Source organism: Balaenoptera borealis (assembly GCF_965194805.1).
Source record: "Balaenoptera borealis genome assembly, chromosome: 20".
Lineage (NCBI taxonomy): Eukaryota > Metazoa > Chordata > Mammalia > Artiodactyla > Balaenopteridae > Balaenoptera > Balaenoptera borealis.
The window spans coordinates 21,358,863-21,381,949 of NC_138879.1; the positions used below are offsets into that span (position 1 = coordinate 21,358,863).

A 23,087-nucleotide genomic window follows, 5' to 3' on the forward strand; every position below is an offset into this window, starting at 1 on the left:
AGGTCACTCAGCTAGATAGTGGAAGTATCAGTTTCTTCGTCTGTAAAATGAGTTAATGACAGAACTAGACTCCATCGCCTGCTGTTTTGTTACAGAATCGCTTGAGATAGTCATGACCCAAGCGGAAGCAAAGCCCCAGGAATATAGGGATCTGCTGTAAAGAGAATCTTGCCTTTTCCATACTTGAATTCGGGTACCTTTTTCAAGGCTTCTAAGGCGCGGTTCGGCGGGGTGGAGGGGAGTTCTATGGGGGGAGGTCGCGACCCCCTTTCCCCAGATCCCCTTGCGCAGGCCCCGGTCGCCCTCTGCCGACATAGGGCGGAAGCTCGTGGAGAATGAACGTTTCCGAGCCTGAGAGCGGGCCAAGAAGCTCGTTGGCCTGTAGAGGGCGCCTCCCTGTGTGCAGAGTAACCCACTCAGCCGTCCCTTCCTTAAGCACTTCCTGTCTGATCTCTATGATCCATCCGATAACGCCAAGAGAAGCTCCTGGAGATATCAATTTACCGTAAACAAAAGAGAGGGGCGCGGACCCGGAAGAGGAAGCTGGAGCGGGGCGGGAGTAACTCGGAAGGCCGGCAGTGAGGGGGCCCGGCGGTACAGTAGCTCCGAAGGCGGGCAGTGAGGGGCCCGGGGCAAATCGTAGCCATGGCGGTGGCCGTGGCCACGGCGGGAGCCGTACACGGAACAGAGCTGGGCCCCGCGGAAGAACTAGCCAAACTCGAGTATCTGTCTTTAGTGTCGAAGGTTTGCACTGAGCTGGACAATCACTTGGGGATCAACGACAAGGATCTGGGTGAGTCCGCGGACGTCCCTGCGGCATCTGGGTTTGGGCTTGAGGGAAGCGGAGGAGAAAGGGGATTGATGGACCGAGTGTGTGGGTCCGTGTGAGTCTGTTTGTCAGAGACTTGGCCCAGGCAACCTGCGGCAGTGACCTCCTCTTGAGAGCCCTCCAGGCCGAGCTGTTAGAAACCATTTCCCAGAGCTGTCAGTGAAACCTGGAGCGGCCATCGCTTTGTTTTTTTTTTCAGCCACAGACAATTAAACAGCGTTAACAGCAACAACGTAGAGCCACATGATGATGATGATGATGATGATGATGATATTCATGGCAGACACTTATTGGGTTCTCACTACATGCCAGATATGATGCTCAGTGTTTTACTTACATTATCTTATCTGGTTTTCATACCACTCTGTGAGATAGTATATGTTTATAGATTAAGGAAACAAGGCTCCGAGTAATTAAGTAACACCCCTCAAGATCACATATCAAATGTGAGTGAGCCAGGTCTGGAATCCAGGTCTTTTGTAGTCTGTGGCTTTAACTGTGCTCTTGACCATTCATGCTTATACTATCTCTCAAGCACCAGTGTCTAGTGTCTGTCAAACATTAGACGTCTTGGGACAAACTGTATACAGGGAGAACCCAAACTGAGAAAATGGAAAAGACTGCGGTCTTACAGCTAAGGCCACAGGCAGGCGGAGTCCTTATGAAGGCAGAGGGATGGATGGGGTCGAGAGCATGAGTGGAGGGATTTTTTGACAGGTACAGGGATGCTTCATCCATTTTAACAGGAAGGAGGACAGAATATGGTTGTAGATGCAGATGGATTTAGGGATTGGTGTAGGGAGATGAGGGAGAGAGTTCCAATGTGACTGTTCTGTTTTCTAAATGAAGATGAAGTCATCAGTTGGAGGGATGGAAGGAAAGGGACACCTGCATGCCAAAGAGGGGTCAGGGAAGTTAGATGTGTGATCTTGGGTAAGATGTAGTTTCTGTGAAGCTGTGTTTCTCATCTGTGAAATAGGTATGGTACTGTGTTCTTCACAGGGTTAGTATATAGCACCTGTATATTTTAGTTCACTTTTCTCTTGCCTCCCATCAAGATGTGCCTATCCTGTGTCATTTTTCCTCAGTCTTCTCTTTTAGATAATAATGAGGTGATATTCTCGTCAGTTTGTTATCTCTCTGGGTAATATGTTCCTTCATTCAGCAAACCTTTGTTGAGTTAGGGGCTTAGGAATACAGTAGAGAACAAGGTAGATTCCCTTGGTCAGTGAGCTTACATTGTTTCTCTCTCTCTCTTTTGAACTACCTGTTCTAATGCCTTAGCCCCTTTTAGAGGAAACAAAAAGTTATTGAGACCAAAACTGCCTCGCCCCCACCTTCGAGGGCCACTTGCAAGTCCAAGTTGTCAGGTGCTATAGATCTGAGCTTCCAGCGACCCCCTCCTTGGGTTTGATTAATTTACTAGAGTGGCTCACAGAACTCAGAGAAACATTTTACTAACTGGTTTATTATATTCATTTATTTATTTATGGCTGAGTTGGGTCTTTTATTGCTGCGCGTGGACTTTCTCTAGTTGTGGCGAGCGGGGGCTACTCTTGGTTGTGGTGCGTGGGCTTCTCACTGCGGTGGCTTCTGTTGTTGTAGAACATGGGCTCTAGGCGCATGGGCTTCAGTAGTTGTAGCACATGGGCTCAGTAGTTGTGGCGCACGGGCTTAGTTGCTCCGCAGCATGTGGGATCTTCCCGGGCCAGGGATTGAACCCGTGTCCCCTGCATTGGCAGGCGGATTCTTATCCACTGCGCCACTAGGGAAGTCCCTAACTGGTTTGTTATAAAAAGATATAACTCAGGAACAGCTAAATAGAAGGTATGTGGCAAGGAGAGAGGAGCTTCCATGCTCTCTGAGTGCCCCACTCTCCCCGAATCTCCATGTGTTCACCAACCTGGAAGCTGTCCAAACCCTGTCCTTTTGGGTGTTTATAGAGGCCTCACCGTATAGGCACAGTTGATTAAATCATTGGCCATTGATGACTGAACTCAATCTCCAGCCCCTCTCCCCTCCCCAGAGATCAGGTTGGGGCTGAAAGTTCCAGCCCTCTAATCTCCTGATTGGTTTCCCTGGCAACTAGCCCTCATCCTAGTTACCTAGGGGCTTTCCTAAGCTTATCTCAGGAACATAAGAAAAAAAAGATAACTTACTCTCTGCACTTAGGAAATTCCAAGGGTTTTAGGAGCTCCATGCCAGGGATGGCGACCAAATATGTATTTCTTCTTATAAATCACAGTATCACACTGTTAAACACAGAATTACAAAACCAGTAACATTAAAAATACTAATATTGGACAAGTGTGATAGACAATATTGTTTTGATGAAACTAAATTGCCAGAGTTGGTTTTAATAACAAAAAGGTATATATTTACTTCTTTTGTGTTTTATTTGTTGACTTGATTCTTTTGATTTTGACCTTGATGTATTATCATTTAAATCAGTCTCATTGTTTTTCCTGTTTTCAACAATGAGCTTGTTTTTAATTACTGATCCAGTTTTTGATACTTCAGTTAATTTAATGATGTCCTCATATAATTCTGAAAATTAAAAAAAAAAATCCTCATTAATGACGGCTGCAGTATGAATATGCTGCTGACTGCTTTAGGATTGGCTCTTTTGAGCATTGTATGACTAGCACCATGTGACTTAGTTCTCCCTCCACATTTCTCTAAAGAATTTGGGCTCTGAAATCTGATTTCTGGATTCCAATCCTGTCTCCACCAATTATTATTGGGTAAGTCACTGTCTCGAACCCTCAGCCTCCTCATCTGTAAAACAGGGACAATAATGGTACCTACCTATGAGGGTTGTTGTGAGACCCATGGTGATAACCCATGTGAAACACTTAGCCTAGTGCCTGGCATGTAGAAGATGTTTGAAAAGTCTTAACCACTGACATTGTTGTTATTAACTTGTTACTTAAAAAAAGCTGATGGCATCTGGCTTTCACTTAATGTCATAAAAAAGGTAAAGGCAAATTTCAGCATGGAAATGGTATGGTGTTACCAGTTTATAAGTTAGCTATCCAGATCTTCCATGTTATTATTATTTTTTAAGGATTAAAATCCAAATGAAGGGAATTTGCTGGCGGTCCAGTGGTTAGGACTCCATGCTTTCACTGCGAAGGATGCGGGTTCAATCCCTGGTCGGGGAACTAAGATCTCATATAAGCGGAGCGGTGCGGCAAAAAAAAAAAAAAAAAAATCCAAATGAAATCATTAAAATTTTCTTGTAGAACTTACAGTGTGAGGCTTATTATCTCAGCCTATCATAATGCACTTTTCTCCTGAAAGTCTCGTAATTAATAGTTCTAATATTAGAAATGTTAAAACTAGGCCGGTTTGTAGAGAAAAATTTGGGGGAGAGGGGCAAGTGAGCCTTTTTTTTTTTTTTTAATTAATTAATTAATTAATTAATTAATTTTTGGCTGTGTTGGGTCTTCGTTTCTGTGCAAGGTCTTTCTCTAGTTGCGGCAAGCGGGGTCACTCTTCATCGCAGTGCGCGGGCCTCTCACTATCGCGGCCTCTCTTGTTGGGAGCACAGGCTCCAAATGCACAGGCTCAGTAGTTGTGGCTCACGGGCCTAGCTGCTCCGCGGCATGTGAGATCTTCCCGGACCAGGGCTCGAACCCGTGTCCCCTGCATTTGCAGGCAGATTCTCAACCACTGCGCCACCAGGGAAGCCCGGCAAGTGAGTCTTTCACCGACTCTGATGTTGTACCATCCAGCAGCTGCCTGGCCCTCATATATAGATCGGGTGTGTCCTTTCAGAAACTGTAGAAAGCATCCTATTTGTGCGTGTGTCCATGTGTGCGCGCATGTACACATGCACATGGGCTCATGCTCTTGGACGTGGTTGCCTCTAGAATCTATATGGTGGAGTACATACGTAGCAGTTTCATGAAGAGAGGACAGTGATCTGGGACAAGGGGGTCTTCCTGCCTTAAATACACTCAAGGGCCTGATGAGCCATTTCTTCTTTTTACTTATGAAAATTAACTAGAATATACATGGATAATCTTGGTAGCCTAAATTCTTTCTTTACCCTTACTGAATGGTGGTCGTCGGTTTTTATGACTGTTGGATAGTCCAACTGGTTTTATTTTTAACATACTTGAAACTGATTTCTTGCTCAAGTCTCCATTCTTGTTGTAATCCCTTTTCTCATTTGCAGCTGAATTTGTGATCAGTCTTGCTGAGAAAAATACCACCTTTGATACTTTTAAGGCTTCACTGGTCAAAAATGGTGCAGAATTCACGGTATGTGTATGTAGAGACCCCTGTTTTGTTTCAATGTCACTGTTGGATTTAAATTTTGGTAGTACATGCCAATCAAGTAAGCCATTAAGTGTGGTGTTTTCATGCCACTAAGCAGTGGTAATGTAACCAAATTACCTGTGACACCTTTCTAGGAAAATGGGGCAGGCTTTCCATTATTATTATTTTTTTTTAATTTTTTTTTTTTTTTGTTTATTTATTTATGGCTTGTGTTGGGTCTTCGTTTCTGTGCGAGGGCTTTCTCCAGTTGCGGCAAGCGGGGGCCACTCCTCATCGCGGTGCGCGGACCTCTCACCGCCGCGGCCTCCCTTGTTGCGGAGCACAGGCTCCAGACGCGCAGGCTCAGCAATTGTGGCTCACAGGCCCAGCCACTCCGCGGCATGCGGGATCTTCCCAGACCAGGGCTCGAACCCGTGTCCCCTGCATTGGCAGGCAGACTCTCAACCACTGCGCCACCAGGGAAGCCCACCATTATTAAGTCTTTATGGGTATTTACATTCTTGTCCTGTGAATCAGGAAGTGAAAAGCAAGAGTCTAGGTTTGAGAGGTAGTTCTAAACCATGGGAAATAAAATGGTTGACGGGAACTAAATTACTTCCCCCAAAGAGTCCTAAATATTAGCTTTCTCTAAGGCTATGTTACTAGGTTCGTGCCATATTAGGTTGACACTCTATGCTTCATTTGTCCCAGTTAGCTAAATTCAGGTGCATAACCACCCTTTTCTAAAGGACACCCCTTTTCTTAGTGTTTTTAAGCACTGATCCAGGAGCTGACAATTTTTGTTGTTTCTTTTCAAAGGATTCTCTTATTAGTAACTTGCTGCGTCTCATACAAACCATGCGGCCTCCAATGAAGCCTTCCACAAGCAAAGGTGAGCAGAGCTCCTAGCCAAGCTTCATCTCCAGAATAGTTTAGATTGTAAGCGTCCTATAAATTGCATTTATTTCCCTTGCAGCAGCTGCTGAGCAAGTAAATGTTCTAGTAAAATTTTCAAATGACTTAAGACAAAATTAAAATGATAAGACATAACCAATCAAATGAATACTGAATCATACTCCCCACCACCACGCCGGGATAGTTTGTTAAGGGTTTTGTAATCAGTGTTTTTTTTTTTTTTTTTGGAAAATTGAATTACGTTTATAGTAATGTATGTGAGTAATATGTAGGAAAATGTTCTGGTTTTAGTTTGGTGCAAATCTAATGTTGAAGTTCTTTTGTTAACCACTAAGAGTATTAAATATATCTTTTTTTTTTTTTTTTAACCCCTTCATGTGCTTTAATGAAACAAGATCCAGTTGTTAAACCCAAAACTGAAAAAGAAAAGCTGAAGGAACTCTTTCCAGTCCTATGCCAACCAGACAACCCTTCTGTTCGGGTACTGTTACCATGAGAGGATGAGGATGTCTACTATAACTGCATTTTCCCCCCTCTCACCCCTTTTCTTTGTCTCATTAGTTATTAATTTTAAGTTTGTCTACACTGTAACATATTTTTCAAAGTGAAAGTGTTTGGTCACTCCCTGAGCACATACTGCTGTATAGAGTAGTGTTAAAGGGTTCAGAGAACCATATTTTAGGGAAATGAGATTGGGAATTATGGAAAGCAGTGATTAGGGATATGGAATAAGTATGAAACAACTTAAGGTTCTGGAACAGATGCCTGATGTGCGAAATTAGATTTTTTTTTCCTCTATTACGTATTAGAAGATCCTATTTTTAAAGTGTTTTGATTTTTAAATTTCATTTTAGCAAGTATTTATTGAGTACCTACTGTGTGCCAGGCACTGTTATAACTACCAGGGTACAGCGGTGAACAAAATAGACTAAATAAAGTGTCTGCTCTCTTGGAGATTACATCCTAGTACTAGGGTGGGGACAGGAAATAAACACGTAAACTCCTCTAATGGGGAGGAGACAGGCAATACACAAGTAAGTAAGTATATGATATAGCTGATAGCTAATAGAACTATGGAAAAAAAAATAAAACAGGTGAAAGAGGGAAGAGAGTGTAGTGGGAGAGTTCCTTTTTAAAAATTTTGACATCTATTTTCTGTTTATAATCATCACTTTCATGCTTTCACGGGAAGGGTGATATCTAATTGCCTTCCATAGGCTTGTATTAAGGACAAGGGGGATTTGCCAAGTGTAGAAATGATTTCCAGGAGCCTTTGCTCATTCCTTCTTCCTCTATCTCAAATTGTGTTGGAAATCTCTGTCCTCTCTGCTTCTTCACATAAGTGGTCAGAAATGTAGGGGGTGTTAGATTTGTAGATGTACCTGAAGTACAGATTCTTGAGTGACTTTTCTTGTCCCCTCTTCTCCTAACTTGACTGCCTCTGCCCCTGTAGACCATGCTGGATGAGGATGATGTGAAAGTCGCTGTGGATGTCCTAAAAGAACTGGAGGCCTTGATGCCCAGCGCAGCAGGCCAGGAGAAGCACAGAGACGCTGAGCACCGGTTTGTCCCTAGCGTCCTGTCCTTTGGAGGTTTAGGATATGGTGATAGTTGAATTGTGGACCAGCCAAGCAAAATTTTGGGCAAGTTTACAGAATCTAGACTGGCCACGTACCATACTGTTGCATCTATTTTCATTGCTCCCTGTCGAGAATGTTTATGCAGCAAATGCTGAGATGTTCAGAAGATAGAAATCCAGGTTGAAAGAGGCTAAATATGTTTGTGGCCTCCTTTATTGGCTTGCAGGGATGTCATAGTTATTGCAACTCTGGTTCAGTTCAGCATTTAGTGGGTACCTGCCATGTACATGGCACTGTGCTGGGTGCTTGGGAAGGCAAAGATGGAATTGGGCTGGTTTCTTTTTCAAACAGGTGTGTGTTGATTTGTTAGGGACAAGACAAAGAAGAAGAAGCGGAGCCGAGAGCGAGACCGCGAGCGAGACCGAGACCGCAATAGAGACCACAAGCGGAGACACCGGTCCCGCTCTCGATCACGATCCCGGACCCGGGAGAGGAATAAGGGGAAGTCTAGATATCGGTCCAGGAGCAGAAGTCAGAGTCCCCCCAGAGACCGGAAAGACCGAGACAAGTATGGGGAGAGGAATCTGGACAGATGGCGGGATAAGTATGTGGACCGCCCTCCCCCAGAAGAGCCCGCCATCGGGGACGTTTACAACGGCAAAGTTACCAGCATCATGCAGTTTGGATGCTTTGTGCAGCTGGAGGGACTAAGGTAATGGCTGGTACTCTTCTTTCACACCACTGAAGGACAGAATTTCTTTTATCACTGGGGATTTTCACATTCTAAAAAATTACTGTATCAGGTTGTTAGAAGTTGACTTTTTATTTGAAATGTCATAGAGCCATTTATTCCTTCCTCTGCCTTCGGGAGATCTGCCCTTTTGCTGGTTGAGACAGATGAGAATTTGTTGCCCCCGGCCCCCAACTTTTTCTCTGGGAGGGTGGTAATCCTATTTTATTGTTTGGCCACCTTCTTGGAACTTTCCTCTTGAGTTTAAGACCATTTCCCTTTGTTCATTTCCAACAAGGGTGGAAATCGGTTGGGGAAAAAGTATTTTAGGCATGTTCTAGACGTGTGTGACTCTCCCTCAGGAAACGGTGGGAAGGCCTGGTGCACATCTCTGAGCTCCGCCGGGAAGGCCGTGTGGCCAATGTGGCTGATGTGGTGAGCAAAGGCCAGAGGGTCAAGGTCAAAGTGCTGTCCTTCACTGGGACCAAGACCAGCTTGAGCATGAAGGTAGGTGAGATATCCAGCCTGTTGCCACAACGGATGGCCAGGGAAACATAAGAGGACAGCAGGTAGGCTATGTCCCTTGTTTTTGTGCCTTAGGATGTGGATCAAGAGACTGGAGAAGATCTAAACCCAAATCGACGACGGAATCTTGTTGGGGAGACCAACGAGGAGACCTCTATGAGGAATCCGGATAGACCCACCCACCTCTCCCTCGTCAGTGCCCCTGAAGTAGAGGACGACTCACTGGAGCGCAAGCGCCTTACCCGCATTTCTGACCCGGAGAAGTGGGAGATCAAGCAGGTTGGGGCCGTTTGCTCTTATGGCCACGTAGTCATTCAGCAGGTAGCGTGGTGTGAGGAGTGCGGGCGCTGGCGCATGATGGCTTGGCTGACTTCAGGCCACTTACTAGCTTGTGATCCTGAGCCAGGTTACACTACCTCTTTGTGCCTCCACGCCCCCATCTGTAAAACAGGGCCAGTGGTGACATTGTGGGGATTAAACGAGTTGGTAGAAGTGAAGCTCTTAGGTTAGTGCCTGCCTGTGTTATGTGTTATGTAAATGTTCATTCTTGTTCTCATCATTAGTCAGTAAACATAAAAATGCTGTTGGCCAGGCCACTGTGCAGGTGCTAGGGTTATGAGGACCTATCATGGTTCCTACCCTTGAGGATCTCTTCTCCAGGGGAGGAGATAGATTGAAACAAATAACTGGGAAGGCTTACATATTACATAATAAGGAATGTGCAAAATGCTATGGAGTCAAGGGAAGGAGCAGATAACACATCCTGGGGATGAGACCCTTGAGCTGTGCTTTTGGGCACCACGTTGTCGTGCCCCCCTAGGGATGGGATATACGGTGTTCAAGGCCCTGCAATCCTGGGTCAGCAGAGGAAAAAACCTTGGTTTCCTACATGAAATCTCTGTATTAACTCTCTTACAAAAGAAGAGTTTTGATCTAGCAGGTGACAAATGCTTCCTTTTATCCTTTGGCTAGATGATTGCTGCCAATGTCCTTTCCAAAGAAGAGTTTCCAGACTTTGATGAAGAGACTGGCATTCTCCCTAAAGTGGATGATGAAGAAGGTAACCAGCCACTTAGATGGAGCAGGATAATGGATCGGGAGGACAGTTGGCAAGTTGAGCCGTGGATGGGGTTTATTTGTAGTTTAACCCAGTGGTTAAGCTCATTTGTTCCGTGGGTCTCACCACTCATCTCTCAAAGGAAAAGGGTCTCCTTATGATGGAAGCAAAAAACTTCATTTTTCTGATAAATGTGTATATATTGTTACACTTGTTGCTTATTCAGTTTTTAGGATATAAAAAGTCATAATTGTATTTTGGGGAGTGAATTTGATCTCACATTTTAGTAATTGTTCTGTAAACCCTGGATCCGCCTAGATTACCTCTGAGTTGCCCTGGAACAATTTTTGACTTAGCCCATTGGCAATTTTTTAAAATTGTGAAATAAATTCCTTAATAAAGTGTATATAGTTTATATAACAATAACAAATGAACATCTGTGTACCTACCACCCAGTTAAGTAGAACTTTACCTACCAGCACCTTTGAAACCCATACATGCCACTCTCTGATTAGATCTTCCTCCTTCCTCCTTTGGGTAACCACCATTCTAAATTTTGTGTTAATTATTTCCTATTTTCCTTTAGCGTTTTACTATCTACTGTATATCTATCCCTAAACATTGTATTGTTCAGTTTGTCTGTTTTTGAACTTTTTTTTTTTTTTTTGAGTCACCATCATTCTTTCCATATTTATCTATGTTGATTTTTTGTTTTAAATTTATTTATTTATTTTTGGCTGTGTTGGGTCTTTGTTGCTGCGCACGGGCTTTCTCTAGTTGTGGCGAGTGGGGGCTACTCTTCGTTGCGGTGAGTGGGCTTCTCATTGCAGTGGCTTCTCTTGTTGTGGAGCACGGGCTCTAGGCGCGTGGGCTTCAGTAGTTGTGGTGCACGGGCTCAGTAGTTGTGACTCGCGGGTTCTAGAGCGCAGGCTCAGTAGTTGTGGCGCACGGGCTTAGTTGCTCCGTGACATGTGGGATCTTCCTGGACCAGGGCTTGAACCTGTGTCCCCTGCATTGGCTGGCAGATTCTTAACCACTGTACCACCAGGGAAGTCCCTTTATGTTGATTTTTATAGTTATTTTTTGCTCGTTTTCATTGCTGTAGAGTTTTTCTGTATATAAATTTACCGTTATTTACTTATTTTACTTTTGATGGGCATATAGGCTGTCTTCTCGGTTTTTTTGTTTACCTTTATGAATAGTTCTATTATGAAATTCCTGTATTTGTCTCTTAATTCACATATGCAAGACCATCTCTTTTTCCTAAACATGTAGGAGGGGAATTTCTGGGTGGTAGGAAATGTGTGTATTCAACTTTACCAGGCAGTCCACATTGTTTTCTAAAGTTTTTGTACCAATTTACACTTCTACCATAAGTGTAAGTGAGTTTCTGTTGCTCCACATCCTTGTCAACTTTTGGTATTGTCCATTTGTCCAACTAAATTTTTTTGCCCTAATCTATTGTGGGTTAGGAGTTATTCCATATGAAGTTGGATGGCAAATGCCTTAGTGCCATTTAGAGTGTCAGACAGCATTTTTCCAGAGGCTTAACTTCTTTTGAAAAAAGCTCTGATCAAGTTCTTGGGCTGGGGCACAAATGCCCTAGAAATGGCTGGCGGAGGGGGAAACAGTCACCTGCATTAGAGTTTTGACCTTGGGAGCTATCTTTGATAAAGATTGCTGATGCCTGTGGAAATGTATTGTTTTGGTGAAAACGGTCAGTCATTTCTCTCTTTTTTTTTTTGGCTAATTCTTCTTTTGGGGGACTTTTAGATGAGGACCTTGAGATTGAACTGGTTGAGGAAGAGCCTCCATTCCTGAGAGGGCACACCAAGCAAAGCATGGACATGAGCCCTATCAAAATTGTTAAGGTGAGAAACACTGAGACTCTAACCTGGACGTGTCAAGTGAACTTCTTTTCCTAAAACATCAATTCAGTTTTTCAGAGCAGGTTACTAGATCTGAGTAAGCAGAACTCAGGCCACGGGAGGTAGTAGTGACTGTTGGTCGGGGTCCAGAATATTTTTGTTTTAGAGGAAGATTGACTTGGCTTTGTTGTTTTTGCCTTTTAAATTCTTACACTCTCATTTTAGTGTGTTTTGGGAGGAAGCAGAGATAAATATGAGTGCTGGATCTACCATCACTGCCTTTGCCTAGGCTTTAGGGCTTGAACCATTACCTTGCAGATTCAAGGGCAATTTTGAAGGGTTCACTTGAGCAATTGGGCCCCCCAGTAGAAAGCTATAGCACTGGGTGTTGTGGAGGGCAGTGTGAGGAGAAGAATTCACTGAATAATTATGATAAAATTTTAGGTTTGGAAAAGGGTATCTTAAAGATCTCCCAGCCCAGCTGATGCTTGTAATCCGCCCATATATCCTTCTGCAGTGTTCCTCCCACGTGGTCTTCTCATGTCTGCTTGACAGTGTTGGTGACAGGGAATTCACCAGCCCTTGAGGAGACCCATTCCATCCCCAGATGGATCTGATCAATAGTTCTTCTTTAGGTAGACCTGAATATGTTTTATTGAGGCATCTCATTGGTCTCAATTTTAGTTCTCAGGACCATTCAGAAGAATTCTTATCCGTTTCTTACATGTCCATTCTCTTGGGGTTCCCATCTTCAAGCCCAAAATCCCTAATTTCTTCAGTGATTTATCATTGTCCTTGTTCATTTTCTCTGAATATAGTACAGTTTATCCATTTCTTTCATGCAGTCTGGTATGTTAATATGAACTTTCTTCTGGGTGGGCCTCTTTTTAGATTTGAGTGGCTTAACATCTGTATTTTGTTTCCTGGATATTTAATGCATGCTGAGATCCCATTCTGATGTTGCTTTGTCCTCTGTTGCACTAGAACCCGGATGGTTCCCTCTCCCAAGCAGCAATGATGCAGAGTGCCCTCGCCAAAGAAAGGCGGGAACTCAAGCAGGCCCAGCGGGAAGCAGAGATGGATTCTATTCCCATGGGACTCAACAAACATTGGGTTGATCCTCTGCCTGATGGTAGGACTCTGGGAGGGGACTGTGGACTTTTCAAAAAAAAAAAATCTGAACTTTCACATACACAGGGAGAAGGCACTGCCAGTACATAACTAAAGATTTAGCCTTGGCTTTGGTGATTTGGTTTTTCCCTTCAGTTAGAGCATGTTTTTGGTTTGTTTTGTTTTTTAAATGTTTTCGTAACCGTGGTCAAATCATTAGACTGGCTGTTTTCTTCTGAATAACTTAAAAATTTTTATTCCAAAGATAATACAGCTTTGAAACTTCTCTTTTCATATAAATCTTTGTGGAGTAAATATTAACTGACTGCTGGATACAGTCATAACAAATACTTACTGTTTGTGTTAGGTACCTGGGTATACAACTGTGAAGAAAGCAGACATGATCCCTGCTCTATGAGGCTCACATTTTAGTGGGGAAAATGGATATTAACCAAATACTAACAAATTACTGACCAAATCACGATGAGTGCTACATAGATAAGAAGTACAGGTAGTATAGTTGGCTATGGTGGGTCACTTCCCTGGGAAGGTGGAGACCCGAAGGATAAATAGGACTTAGTCTGTCAAAGGGGCTGGCATGGGGATTGGGGAATATGTTCCAGGCTGAGGAATAGCCTGTGCTGAGGCTGTGATGTGGGAAAGAAGACCTGTGTAGCTGGAATAGAGAGAATGATGGGCAGAGAGGTGGGGGGTGAGTTGTGGCTGCCAGGAATTTGGAGATGGCATTAGGAGTTAGGGCTCAATCCTAAAGTTCACGGGGAAATGCTGCGAAGTTCTACGCAGGGAAGTGGCAAGATCAGAGTTGCATTTCCAAAGGATTATTGAGGGTGCCCTACAAAATGGATTGGATGGGGCAAGAGTAGACACATGCGGTGAATTAGGAGGCTTTTATAATAGTTCAGAGGAGAGAGATGGTGGCTTCAAGACAGAGATAGCAGAGAAGAGGGATGTACTGGAGAAATGTGATCTGTTGAGTGTGGGGGGAGGGGGCAGTGAGGTGGCATGAGGATGATACTAAGTCGCCTGTTTTCCTTTGCAGCGGAAGGCAGGCAGATTGCTGCCAACATGAGGGGTATTGGGATGATGCCCAATGACATTCCCGAGTGGAAGAAGCATGCCTTTGGGGGCAACAAAGCTTCTTATGGAAAAAAGACCCAGATGTCAATCATTGAACAGAGAGAGAGCCTGCCCATCTACAAACTGAAGGAGCAGCTGGTCCAGGTGAGAAGCCCTTTATGATGTGTTGGTGGGGAAGTCAGGGTGTTTTCTAAAAAGAGGATGACATGTTTTAATTGAAATTAGCACATTTGAAGTGGCTTTTCCGAAGGGGATAGGGAAAAAAACAACATTTCCAAGTACTTAAAAAATATGTATATATTAGTCTACACATTTTTTTTTTCCTATGAGGAAATAAAATCTGTTTGAACTAGGGATCCCTAGAGCAAGTGGACAGAGTATTGTGTTGCACAGACAGATAGCTCTGGACAATAGAATAATGGGGATGCTTGACATTGAGGCAAATCTTTGCTTCAGATACTTATTTCCATTTTCTGGAGATCTGATTTAAGACCACTAAACCTTCCTGAGGCAACTGAGTTTACTAGTTTCCAGGGAATCCTTTCAATGACATCTTATACATATACAACCAAGTACAAATATATATATAAACACAGATACTATATGTTTTATATGAGCTGTGTTTCTAAATGACAGCATATTATATGTGCTGCTCTGTATTTTGCTTTTTCCCCTTAGTGATATAGCTCAGCATTGTTCCCTTTTTTTTTTAGGTGCTTTGTTATGTGGATGTGCTCTGGCTTATTTAACTAGTGCTGTGTTAATAGACATATAGGTTGATGGGTGTCCTTTGCTGTTATAAACAGTGTAGAAATCATGTGACTTTAGGGGGTAAGGTGACCTTATAGATTTGGGAATGGCAGTAGAAAGGAACATTGTATTTAACTTATTTATTTGCTACTGAATTCTTTAGCCATGTTCATGTAATACTTAAAAAAATACATGTACATATATAAAATATTAGGTCTATCTAGATAGTTATGCCTTTAGCATCATCTTTGTGTTTTTATGAATTTAAGGAAACCAATAATTAAAAAAAATTTGAGTCAGTTAAAAAGAGAATACTCATAAAGTTTAAAGTTTTTAATTTGTTATACATGTGATTAAAATAAGAAAGAGCATTGCTCATAGAAAATCACCGTTAGCATTTGTTTCTATGCATAATTAAAAATAATTTAAACTCTGATTGTCATCTCACGTATGTATACTACTGTTTCCCCTTTTTCTCCTTTAGTGTTAGAGCATGATCAATTGTTTTACTCCAGAGTAATGTGTGGCAAATTTTAATGACCGTGTTTATATTTGGTTGTTTTCAGGCTGTCCATGACAATCAGATCCTGATTGTCATCGGAGAGACAGGATCTGGGAAGACAACGCAGATCACCCAGTACCTGGCAGAGGCGGGCTACACTTCCAGGGGCAAGATTGGATGTACCCAGCCCAGAAGAGTTGCGGCCATGTCAGTGGCCAAAAGAGTGTCAGAGGAGTTTGGTTGTTGCTTAGGCCAAGAGGTAAGTGGTTGGCGAAGCTATTCTGAAAATGCCTGAAGAAAGTGTAAAGGCGCAGATCTCTATCTGTAAAATGGGAGTAATACGACCTTTTTTCAGGTTTCTCCTGAGAGCGAGGGTTCTCATGGTCATCACTGATCTGTTCAGGATCAAATCCAAGGCAGATTTTACTTTGAGGAAATCATTGTACATCTTGGTCAAATTCTGTCTGTTAAGATTATGGGTAATAGCCTGGGCTAAAATCTTGCCTGGAGATTGCAAAAAGGAGAGGTTTGTGTCTTAAGGTTTTGAGCTTCTGTTCTGCTTTAGGTGGGCTACACCATTCGATTTGAGGACTGCACCAGCCCCGAAACAGTTATCAAGTACATGACGGACGGGATGTTGCTCCGAGAGTGCCTGATTGACCCCGACCTCACTCAGTATGCAATCATCATGCTGGACGAGGCGCATGAGAGAACAATTCACACTGATGTGCTCTTTGGATTGTTGAAAAAGGTAACTAGGTGCTCTTTGGTGACCCTTATTCTACCTGTTGGGAACTGAATTCTGGGAATTGGATTTGAGTACCTGTGCCGTTTTGGGCAGTCCTTTTTAGTAAACTACATTGCATTTCCCTTTAGACGGTTCAGAAACGGCAGGACATGAAGCTGATTGTCACCTCAGCCACCTTGGATGCGGTGAAGTTTTCTCAGTACTTCTATGAAGCTCCCATCTTCACCATCCCAGGTCGAACATACCCAGTAGAAATATTGTATACAAAGGAACCTGAAACTGATTATCTGGATGCCAGCTTGATCACTGTCATGCAGATCCATTTAACAGAACCACCAGGTAGGGGGAAAGAGCATTTTTTCCTCTTAGACCAAGTCCTAATGTGGGTATTTTTGCTCATCTTTTAAAAAATGCCTTTTAGGGACTTCCCTGGCAGTCCAGTGGTTAGGATTCCACGCTTCCACTGCTGGGGGCCCGGGTTCAATCCTTGGTCGGGGAACTCAGATCCTGGAAGCCTCGTGATACGGCCAAAACAAACAAACAAACAAACAAAAAAACCAAAAAAACCATCTGTAGTTTAGACCTTTAAAAAAATGCCTGTTAAATATTGGTCTGTCTGTAAGTCTCAGGCTTGCATGTTTGAAATGGTGGTGATGAAAATATAAATAATGGTGTGCAGGGTTTAAATGCATCTATTTAAATATAGACACAAATTTTAAAAAATTAAAAAAACCGAAAACAACAAACAAATGAATAAACATGGATAGATGAAAACCTCTTCATTTGTTAGAGGTCAGAATATGAGTGTGTTTTCCATCGTTTGGAGTTCGGTGAATGTCACTGTGGCCATTGTATAGGACACACACAGAGAAAGTCAATGCTTCTGTTCTCCTCTTAGGTGATATCCTGGTCTTCCTGACTGGTCAGGAAGAGATTGATACTGCTTGTGAGATCCTGTATGAAAGAATGAAATCCCTGGGACCCGATGTTCCAGAGTTGATTATCCTTCCAGTGTACTCTGCTCTTCCCAGTGAGATGCAGACCCGAATCTTTGACCCAGCTCCACCTGGCAGCAGAAAGGTAACACAGGCTCTTATGCTCTGCAACCATGTGCTGTATGCAGCTGGCCCTAACGGGGATTGCTTAAGGTGTATGTGAGTCTTGTTTATTATGTTTTAGAAAGTGGTCCAACCAGTTTGCTAAGGAATGAGGGTCTTGTATGTGATCCTGCACTTCTTCCTCTCTTTTCCTTCATTCGACAGATTTTTTTTTGAGCATCTACCAGGCTTTGGGGTAGACACCAGGGCTGCAGTCTGGGGACAGGCTTCTATCTGCTGTGGGACATCCACCGGTAGACAGGCCTTTAACATGTAGTGTGAACGTGCTGCTGGTATGCTGGATGCCCAGAGGGGGAGCACCCAACCCCGTGTTCTTACAGGAAGTGAGGATCTACGCTAGTCCTGAAGAACACGTGGATGTCCATCTAGACGAGAAGGGCAGGAGAACATGCATTCTGAGTAGACAGAACAGGCTGTGATTGCCGAGGGGTGAGAGAGTGTGGCCATTTCAGGGAGTTCCAGCAGCTGGAATTGACTGTGAGTGTGTGTATTGAGACAGTGGGAAAGGGGACAGATGGATTTTAAAATAATAGTTTTACTGAGATATAATTTACATACCATACAATTGTCCCTTTAAAGCATACAATTCAGTACACTTTAGTATAGTCACAGAATTATTTTAGTATATTCACAGAATTGTGCAGCCATTAATTACCATTATTAATCATTAATCACCATTTATCACTACTGTTAAGTTTTAGAACAATTTCATCACCCCTCAAAGAAACCCTGCACCCTTTAGCAATCGTCCCCCATTCACCCCTCTGCTCAGCCCCTGGGAACCACTAATCCACTTTCTGTCTCTGGATTCACCTATTCTGGACATTTCATATAAATGGAATCATATAATATGTGGTTCTTGCAGACTAGCTTCTTTTACTTAGCGTGTCTTCAAGGCTCATCCATGTTGTAGCACGTATAAACACTTCATTTCTTTTTATTGCTGAATAATATTCTGTTGTAGAACGGAGTGTACCACATTTTGCTTATTCATTCATCAGTTGATGGACATTTGGATTGTTTCCACATTTTAGCTATTATGAATAATGCTGGTATGAACATTTGTTTACAAGTTTTTGTGTGGACATGTGTTTTCACCTAGGAATGGAAGACAGATGGATTTTCTTTTTTAATTGAAATATAGTTGATGTACAACATTATGTTAGTTTCAGGGGCACTACAAAGTGATTTGACATTTGCATATATTATGAAATGACCACCACAATGAATCTAGTAACCATCTGGAAGACAGAAGGATTTAATAACATTAAAGAGGTAGAATGGTCAAGACATAGTGGATGCCTGGAGGTTTAGGGAAGGGCAGAGGGGAGAAGTCAGGAATGACTACCAGTTTCTGGCTTGGGCAGCTGGATGGAAGATGGTGCTGAGGAGGGAAACGGGGAGGAGCAGGTTTGGTGGGAAGACGGTGATTCCTCCTCTGTTCTGTTCCTGGTGATGGCACTTCCCTCCGGGAGGGCTTCTGCAGCTCTCTGGCAGGTAGAAGCGTTTCAGGGCCGGTAAGATGCTGGCATGGGGTGAGATGTTCTGGTGCCTCCTAACAATGACTTTTCTGAGCATTTGTGTTTTATTATCTGAACCTCTGGGTGGAAGAACAGTGGCAGTGCCAAGCTGAGACCAATAATCTTCTAGATCACGTATACTGCTGCATACACACAAACTGTGAAATTCCTCTGCCGCCTTATAGTTCATTTTATGATCAGAAAAAAAATCTCCCTCTTGTTCCACATACACAAACAGCCCATTTTGTAGTCCAGATGTCCCCGTGGGGGAAGAAAAATCTCATTTTGCACTGGCACATGTGATGCCAGGAAGTCTCTGCTTTCCCAGGGTGCTAGAAAATTAAAATTGTAATAATCAACATTGGATCTAGAAAATGAGATATGTAGCCATTTGCACCAAATGAAATTGGCTTTGGTTGGCCACTGCTTTTTCCTACTCCACTTCTCTCAGGTACCACTCCCTCCCCAACCTAACCCTTAAGATGAAGGCACCTCCCCTTCTGCCCATTTGAGGCCAAACTGAGATTAAGTGCTCTCTAATCATCTAGAGAGAGGGAGAGCTGCACAATCCCTTTGGGAAGGTGTCTGAGTTCAGAAGTCTCCTTTCACACCTCTGGGCTGAGCCTGGGCGGCTCAATCCAGCTGTGTCCTTCTTGCCTGCAGGTCGTGATTGCCACCAACATTGCGGAGACATCACTGACTATTGATGGCATTTACTATGTGGTGGACCCTGGATTCGTGAAGCAGAAAGTTTACAATTCTAAGACAGGGATCGACCAGCTCGTGGTAACTCCTATTTCTCAGGTATGGCAGCTTCTACCGGCAGCTTTTCTGAAAATCCTGGTTAGGGCTTTTCTGAAATTTTTTATGGTTTTGTATTTTGAATTTTATTGTTTTAAGATGCTGGCTGCTTTCTTGAGATAAGGGAGATTTTGTGTTGTTTGTTTTTAATCTCTGGAATTGTGTGTCAGCATTAAAAAGCACCATAAAACTGGAACTTAAAAAAAAAAGAAATTGAATCCTAGCACCCTAGATGATCTAATATAAGTGGTAAGAACATATTTTTTAAAGTATTGCACTTAGCCACAGATATCTGAGATAGTAATAATTCATGAGATGATAATGTGTTTCTTTGGTAATTATAGAATAATTTCCTACCTAAATTATATTTTAAAATGAATAGCCTGATCATCCCTTTTGAAGGCAGTTTGGCCACAATGTATCTGAAATGTAAAAGTTCATTTCTTTAACCTAACAGTTCTGCTTCTAGAAGTATATCTGAAAGTTACAAATGACTGAACACATATCCAAAGGTAATGGAAAAGGATGTTCACTGAAGCATTGTTTATATTGGAGGGAACCTGGAAAAATTCTAAATGAGCTTCAAAAGGGAAGTAGTTTAATAAAATATGGTAAATTCATGCCATAGAATGTTATGTGACATTAACATGGTGGTGTGTATCTATATTTAATGGCATAAGCATATAATTCTGATATATCGTTTGAAAAAAGTGAGCTACAAAATAGCATGAGTAGTGTAATCCAGTTTTTGTTTAAAAATAGATGGTGTGTGCTTGTGCACAGTGTATGTAAACGTGCCTGCGACTGAAAGCATGTAGGCGAAATGTTAGCCAGGGTTATTTCTTGGAGGTGCTGCTGGTCACTGTGCTGATGGGTAAAGCACATACATTTTCTTCCCTGTGCTCTTATATATTGTCTTTTTAAAAAATTTTATTTATTTATTTATTTATGGCTGTGTTGTGTCCTCGCCTCTGTGCGAGGGCTCTCCCCAGTTGCGGCAAGCGGGGGCCACTCTTCATCGCGGTACGCGGGCCTCTCACCGTCGCGGCCTCTCGTTGCGGAGCACAGGCTCCAGACGCGCAGGCTCAGTAGTTGTGGCTCACGGGCTTAGCTGCTCCGCGGCATGTGGGATCTTCCCAGACCAGGGCTCGAACCCGTGTCCCCTGCATTGGCAGGCAGACTCCCAACCACTGCGCCACCAGGGAAGCCCTTTTTTTTTTTTTAATAGGGGTATAGTTGTTTTACAATGTTGTGTTAGTTTCTACTGTACAGCAAAGTGAAGAAGAGTTCCCTGTGCTATACAGCAGGTTCTTATTAGTTATCTATTTTATATATATCATATATATTGTCTTAATATGCTATAAGAGGTATGTATTACTTTCATAATTTATAATACCGTAAGGCTGTTTTCATTTTGAAACTTTAGTAATAATAGCTAAGACTTGCAGGGTACTTCCTAAGTGCCAGGCACTGTCCCAGCTACTTTCACATACATGAACTCATTATATTCTCAGTTGATCCTTTGTTGTAGATGTTATTATTATCCTCATTTCACAAATGAGACTGACAACCAGGGGGGTTAAGTGACTTGCCTGTTACGCAGCTGGTGGAGCCAGGATTTAAACCTGGGCAGTCTGGCCCCAGCTTGTGTACTCTGTACAGTTCTCCTGGGGGTGATACGTGCCACTCGCAGTGATGGAGAAATTATTTATTATCTGCTCTCCCTGATTTGGAGAGACACCTGTAGGATGCTGTGGATTCTGCCACCGTGTGTGATTGCTGCCTGCCTTTGAGTGGGTAGTGACCTTTCATATTCCATCCTTTGGTTTGGAGCTGGCATAGGAATTTCTAAATCCTGAGACTATTTATATGACAGATGGTTTTGTCAGAAAACGGCCCTCTTCAGATTGCTATTCACTGTTTCCTAGCAACCTAGGGCTAACCTACGTTTTTTTTTTTAATTTCAAAAATTAGCGCCCTTCTCCCATAAGTTCAGAAATAATATTACATTATTTTGGAAATTACCCATAGTCCTACTATCACCAATCACTGTCATCATTTTGATGTTTTTCTTGCCCATCTTTTTTCATGTTTGTTTCAGCTTGCAATTCTAGTAGTGTAGTAAGCATGCGGTTTTTAAGTATTTAATTTTCCTGATTATTAAGGTGATATATGTTCATTGTTGGATATTTGATAAAGAAAATAGAACTCATCTACAAGCCTACCATCAGAATTAGCCACAGTTAACGTTTTAAGGTATTTTTTTTCTAGTTTTTTACTTCCGGTAGTTTGTATATTTGCATTAAGATTAAAAAATAAATAAAATTAGTATTACATTGTTTGGCAACTTGCTTTTTCACGTCTGTGAGTGAACATTTCCTTCTGTCATTGAGCATCTCAAACCTAATTTTTAAAACAGCTGCAGACTCATTCACTGGTATGATTAACATTGTGTTTATTCAGTTCACTTACATTTTTGGTCATCACTGTGGAGGGTGGGTTTTGTCATTTTGTTTTATGCTTTCTCATTTATGATGTGCCACACTATTTTGGTTTTTTAAAATATTTTTTATTTTATTTTATTTTTTATTTTATTTTTTGGCTGTGTTGGGTCTTCATTGCTGTGCGTGGGCTTTCTCTAGTTGCAGCGAGTGGGGGCTACTCTTCGTTGTGGTGCGTGGGCTTCTCATTGCGGTGGCTTCTCTTGTTGCAGAGCACAGGCTCTAGGCGCGTGGGCTCAGTAGTTGTGGCGCACGGGCTTAGTTGCTCCGCTGCATGTGGGATCTTCCCAGACCAGGGATCGAACCCGTGTTCCCTGCATTGGCAGGCGGATTCTTAACCATTGCACCACCAAGGAAGCCCCTGCCACACTATTTTGAAGGTGTATTTCTGTGATCTTTACCATATTTCTTCTATTCACGTGCTTGTATTTGGCCTCACTTGAACAAACTTTCCTGAAATGCTGAGTGTTGGAGAGGGGATGATAAGAGCGTTGGTAGGTAGTCTTGGAAATGACCCTAAAGGAAGTGAAATAAACCCCATTTTAGGTTTTGCCTGTTGCTGAGTGCCCCTCTTTTAACAGATTTCCTGGGTAAAGCTGTTAAGCAATGTTTAACAGATATGTTACTTTTATATGCCCCCTCCTCTAGGCTCAGGCAAAGCAACGCGCTGGCAGAGCTGGGAGAACAGGCCCAGGGAAGTGTTACAGGCTGTACACAGAACGTGCCTACCGGGATGAAATGCTAACCACCAACGTGCCGGAAATCCAGAGAACCAACTTAGCAAGCACAGTGCTCTCACTCAAGGTAGAAATCACTGTCTTGTTAGAATGCTTTGGTAGAACAGTCCAATCCTATGGCCTTAGTAAATGAATCTCAGTTTTATGAACCTTGTTAAATACTTCAGTAACCTCATGGAACCAGTCCCTTTGAATGGAATGCAAACGGCTGTGATAACAGCCTCTCTGCTGCGGGGCTGGGGCTAAATTGGCATGTGTGCTGTGACATTTTTTTCTTGCCATCGTAACCAGCAGGGTATTTGGTTATAAAAGGTTTTAGTTGGGAGCATTTTCAAACAGGATATTAGAAAAAATCGAATCGGTGCCAAACTGTGGACAAACTCACTTCCCTCAACCCTTTTAACTTTCAGATCCAATTCTGTTCTTTTAGAA

General features: G+C 42.7%; 1 protein-coding gene across 1 annotated transcript in view; it reads left to right on the plus strand.

Annotated features, from left to right (window-relative positions):
• The first annotated feature begins 434 nt into the window (after positions 1-434).
• The window catches only part of DHX8 (DEAH-box helicase 8), a 28,370-nt gene continuing 5,717 nt past the window's right edge, over positions 435-23,087 (plus strand). Inside the window, exons 1-18 of the mRNA XM_082371477.1 lie at positions 435-793; positions 5,013-5,098; positions 5,915-5,987; positions 6,406-6,491; positions 7,464-7,573; positions 7,961-8,302; positions 8,683-8,827; positions 8,921-9,124; positions 9,818-9,905; positions 11,676-11,773; positions 12,755-12,902; positions 13,941-14,122; positions 15,295-15,489; positions 15,796-15,981; positions 16,107-16,317; positions 16,877-17,058; positions 19,280-19,420; positions 22,567-22,722. Of these exons, the coding sequence (XP_082227603.1) occupies positions 646-793; positions 5,013-5,098; positions 5,915-5,987; positions 6,406-6,491; positions 7,464-7,573; positions 7,961-8,302; positions 8,683-8,827; positions 8,921-9,124; positions 9,818-9,905; positions 11,676-11,773; positions 12,755-12,902; positions 13,941-14,122; positions 15,295-15,489; positions 15,796-15,981; positions 16,107-16,317; positions 16,877-17,058; positions 19,280-19,420; positions 22,567-22,722 (2,781 nt within the window). The 5' untranslated portion in view covers positions 435-645. The remainder of the gene's footprint in view (positions 794-5,012; positions 5,099-5,914; positions 5,988-6,405; positions 6,492-7,463; positions 7,574-7,960; positions 8,303-8,682; positions 8,828-8,920; positions 9,125-9,817; positions 9,906-11,675; positions 11,774-12,754; positions 12,903-13,940; positions 14,123-15,294; positions 15,490-15,795; positions 15,982-16,106; positions 16,318-16,876; positions 17,059-19,279; positions 19,421-22,566; positions 22,723-23,087) is intronic.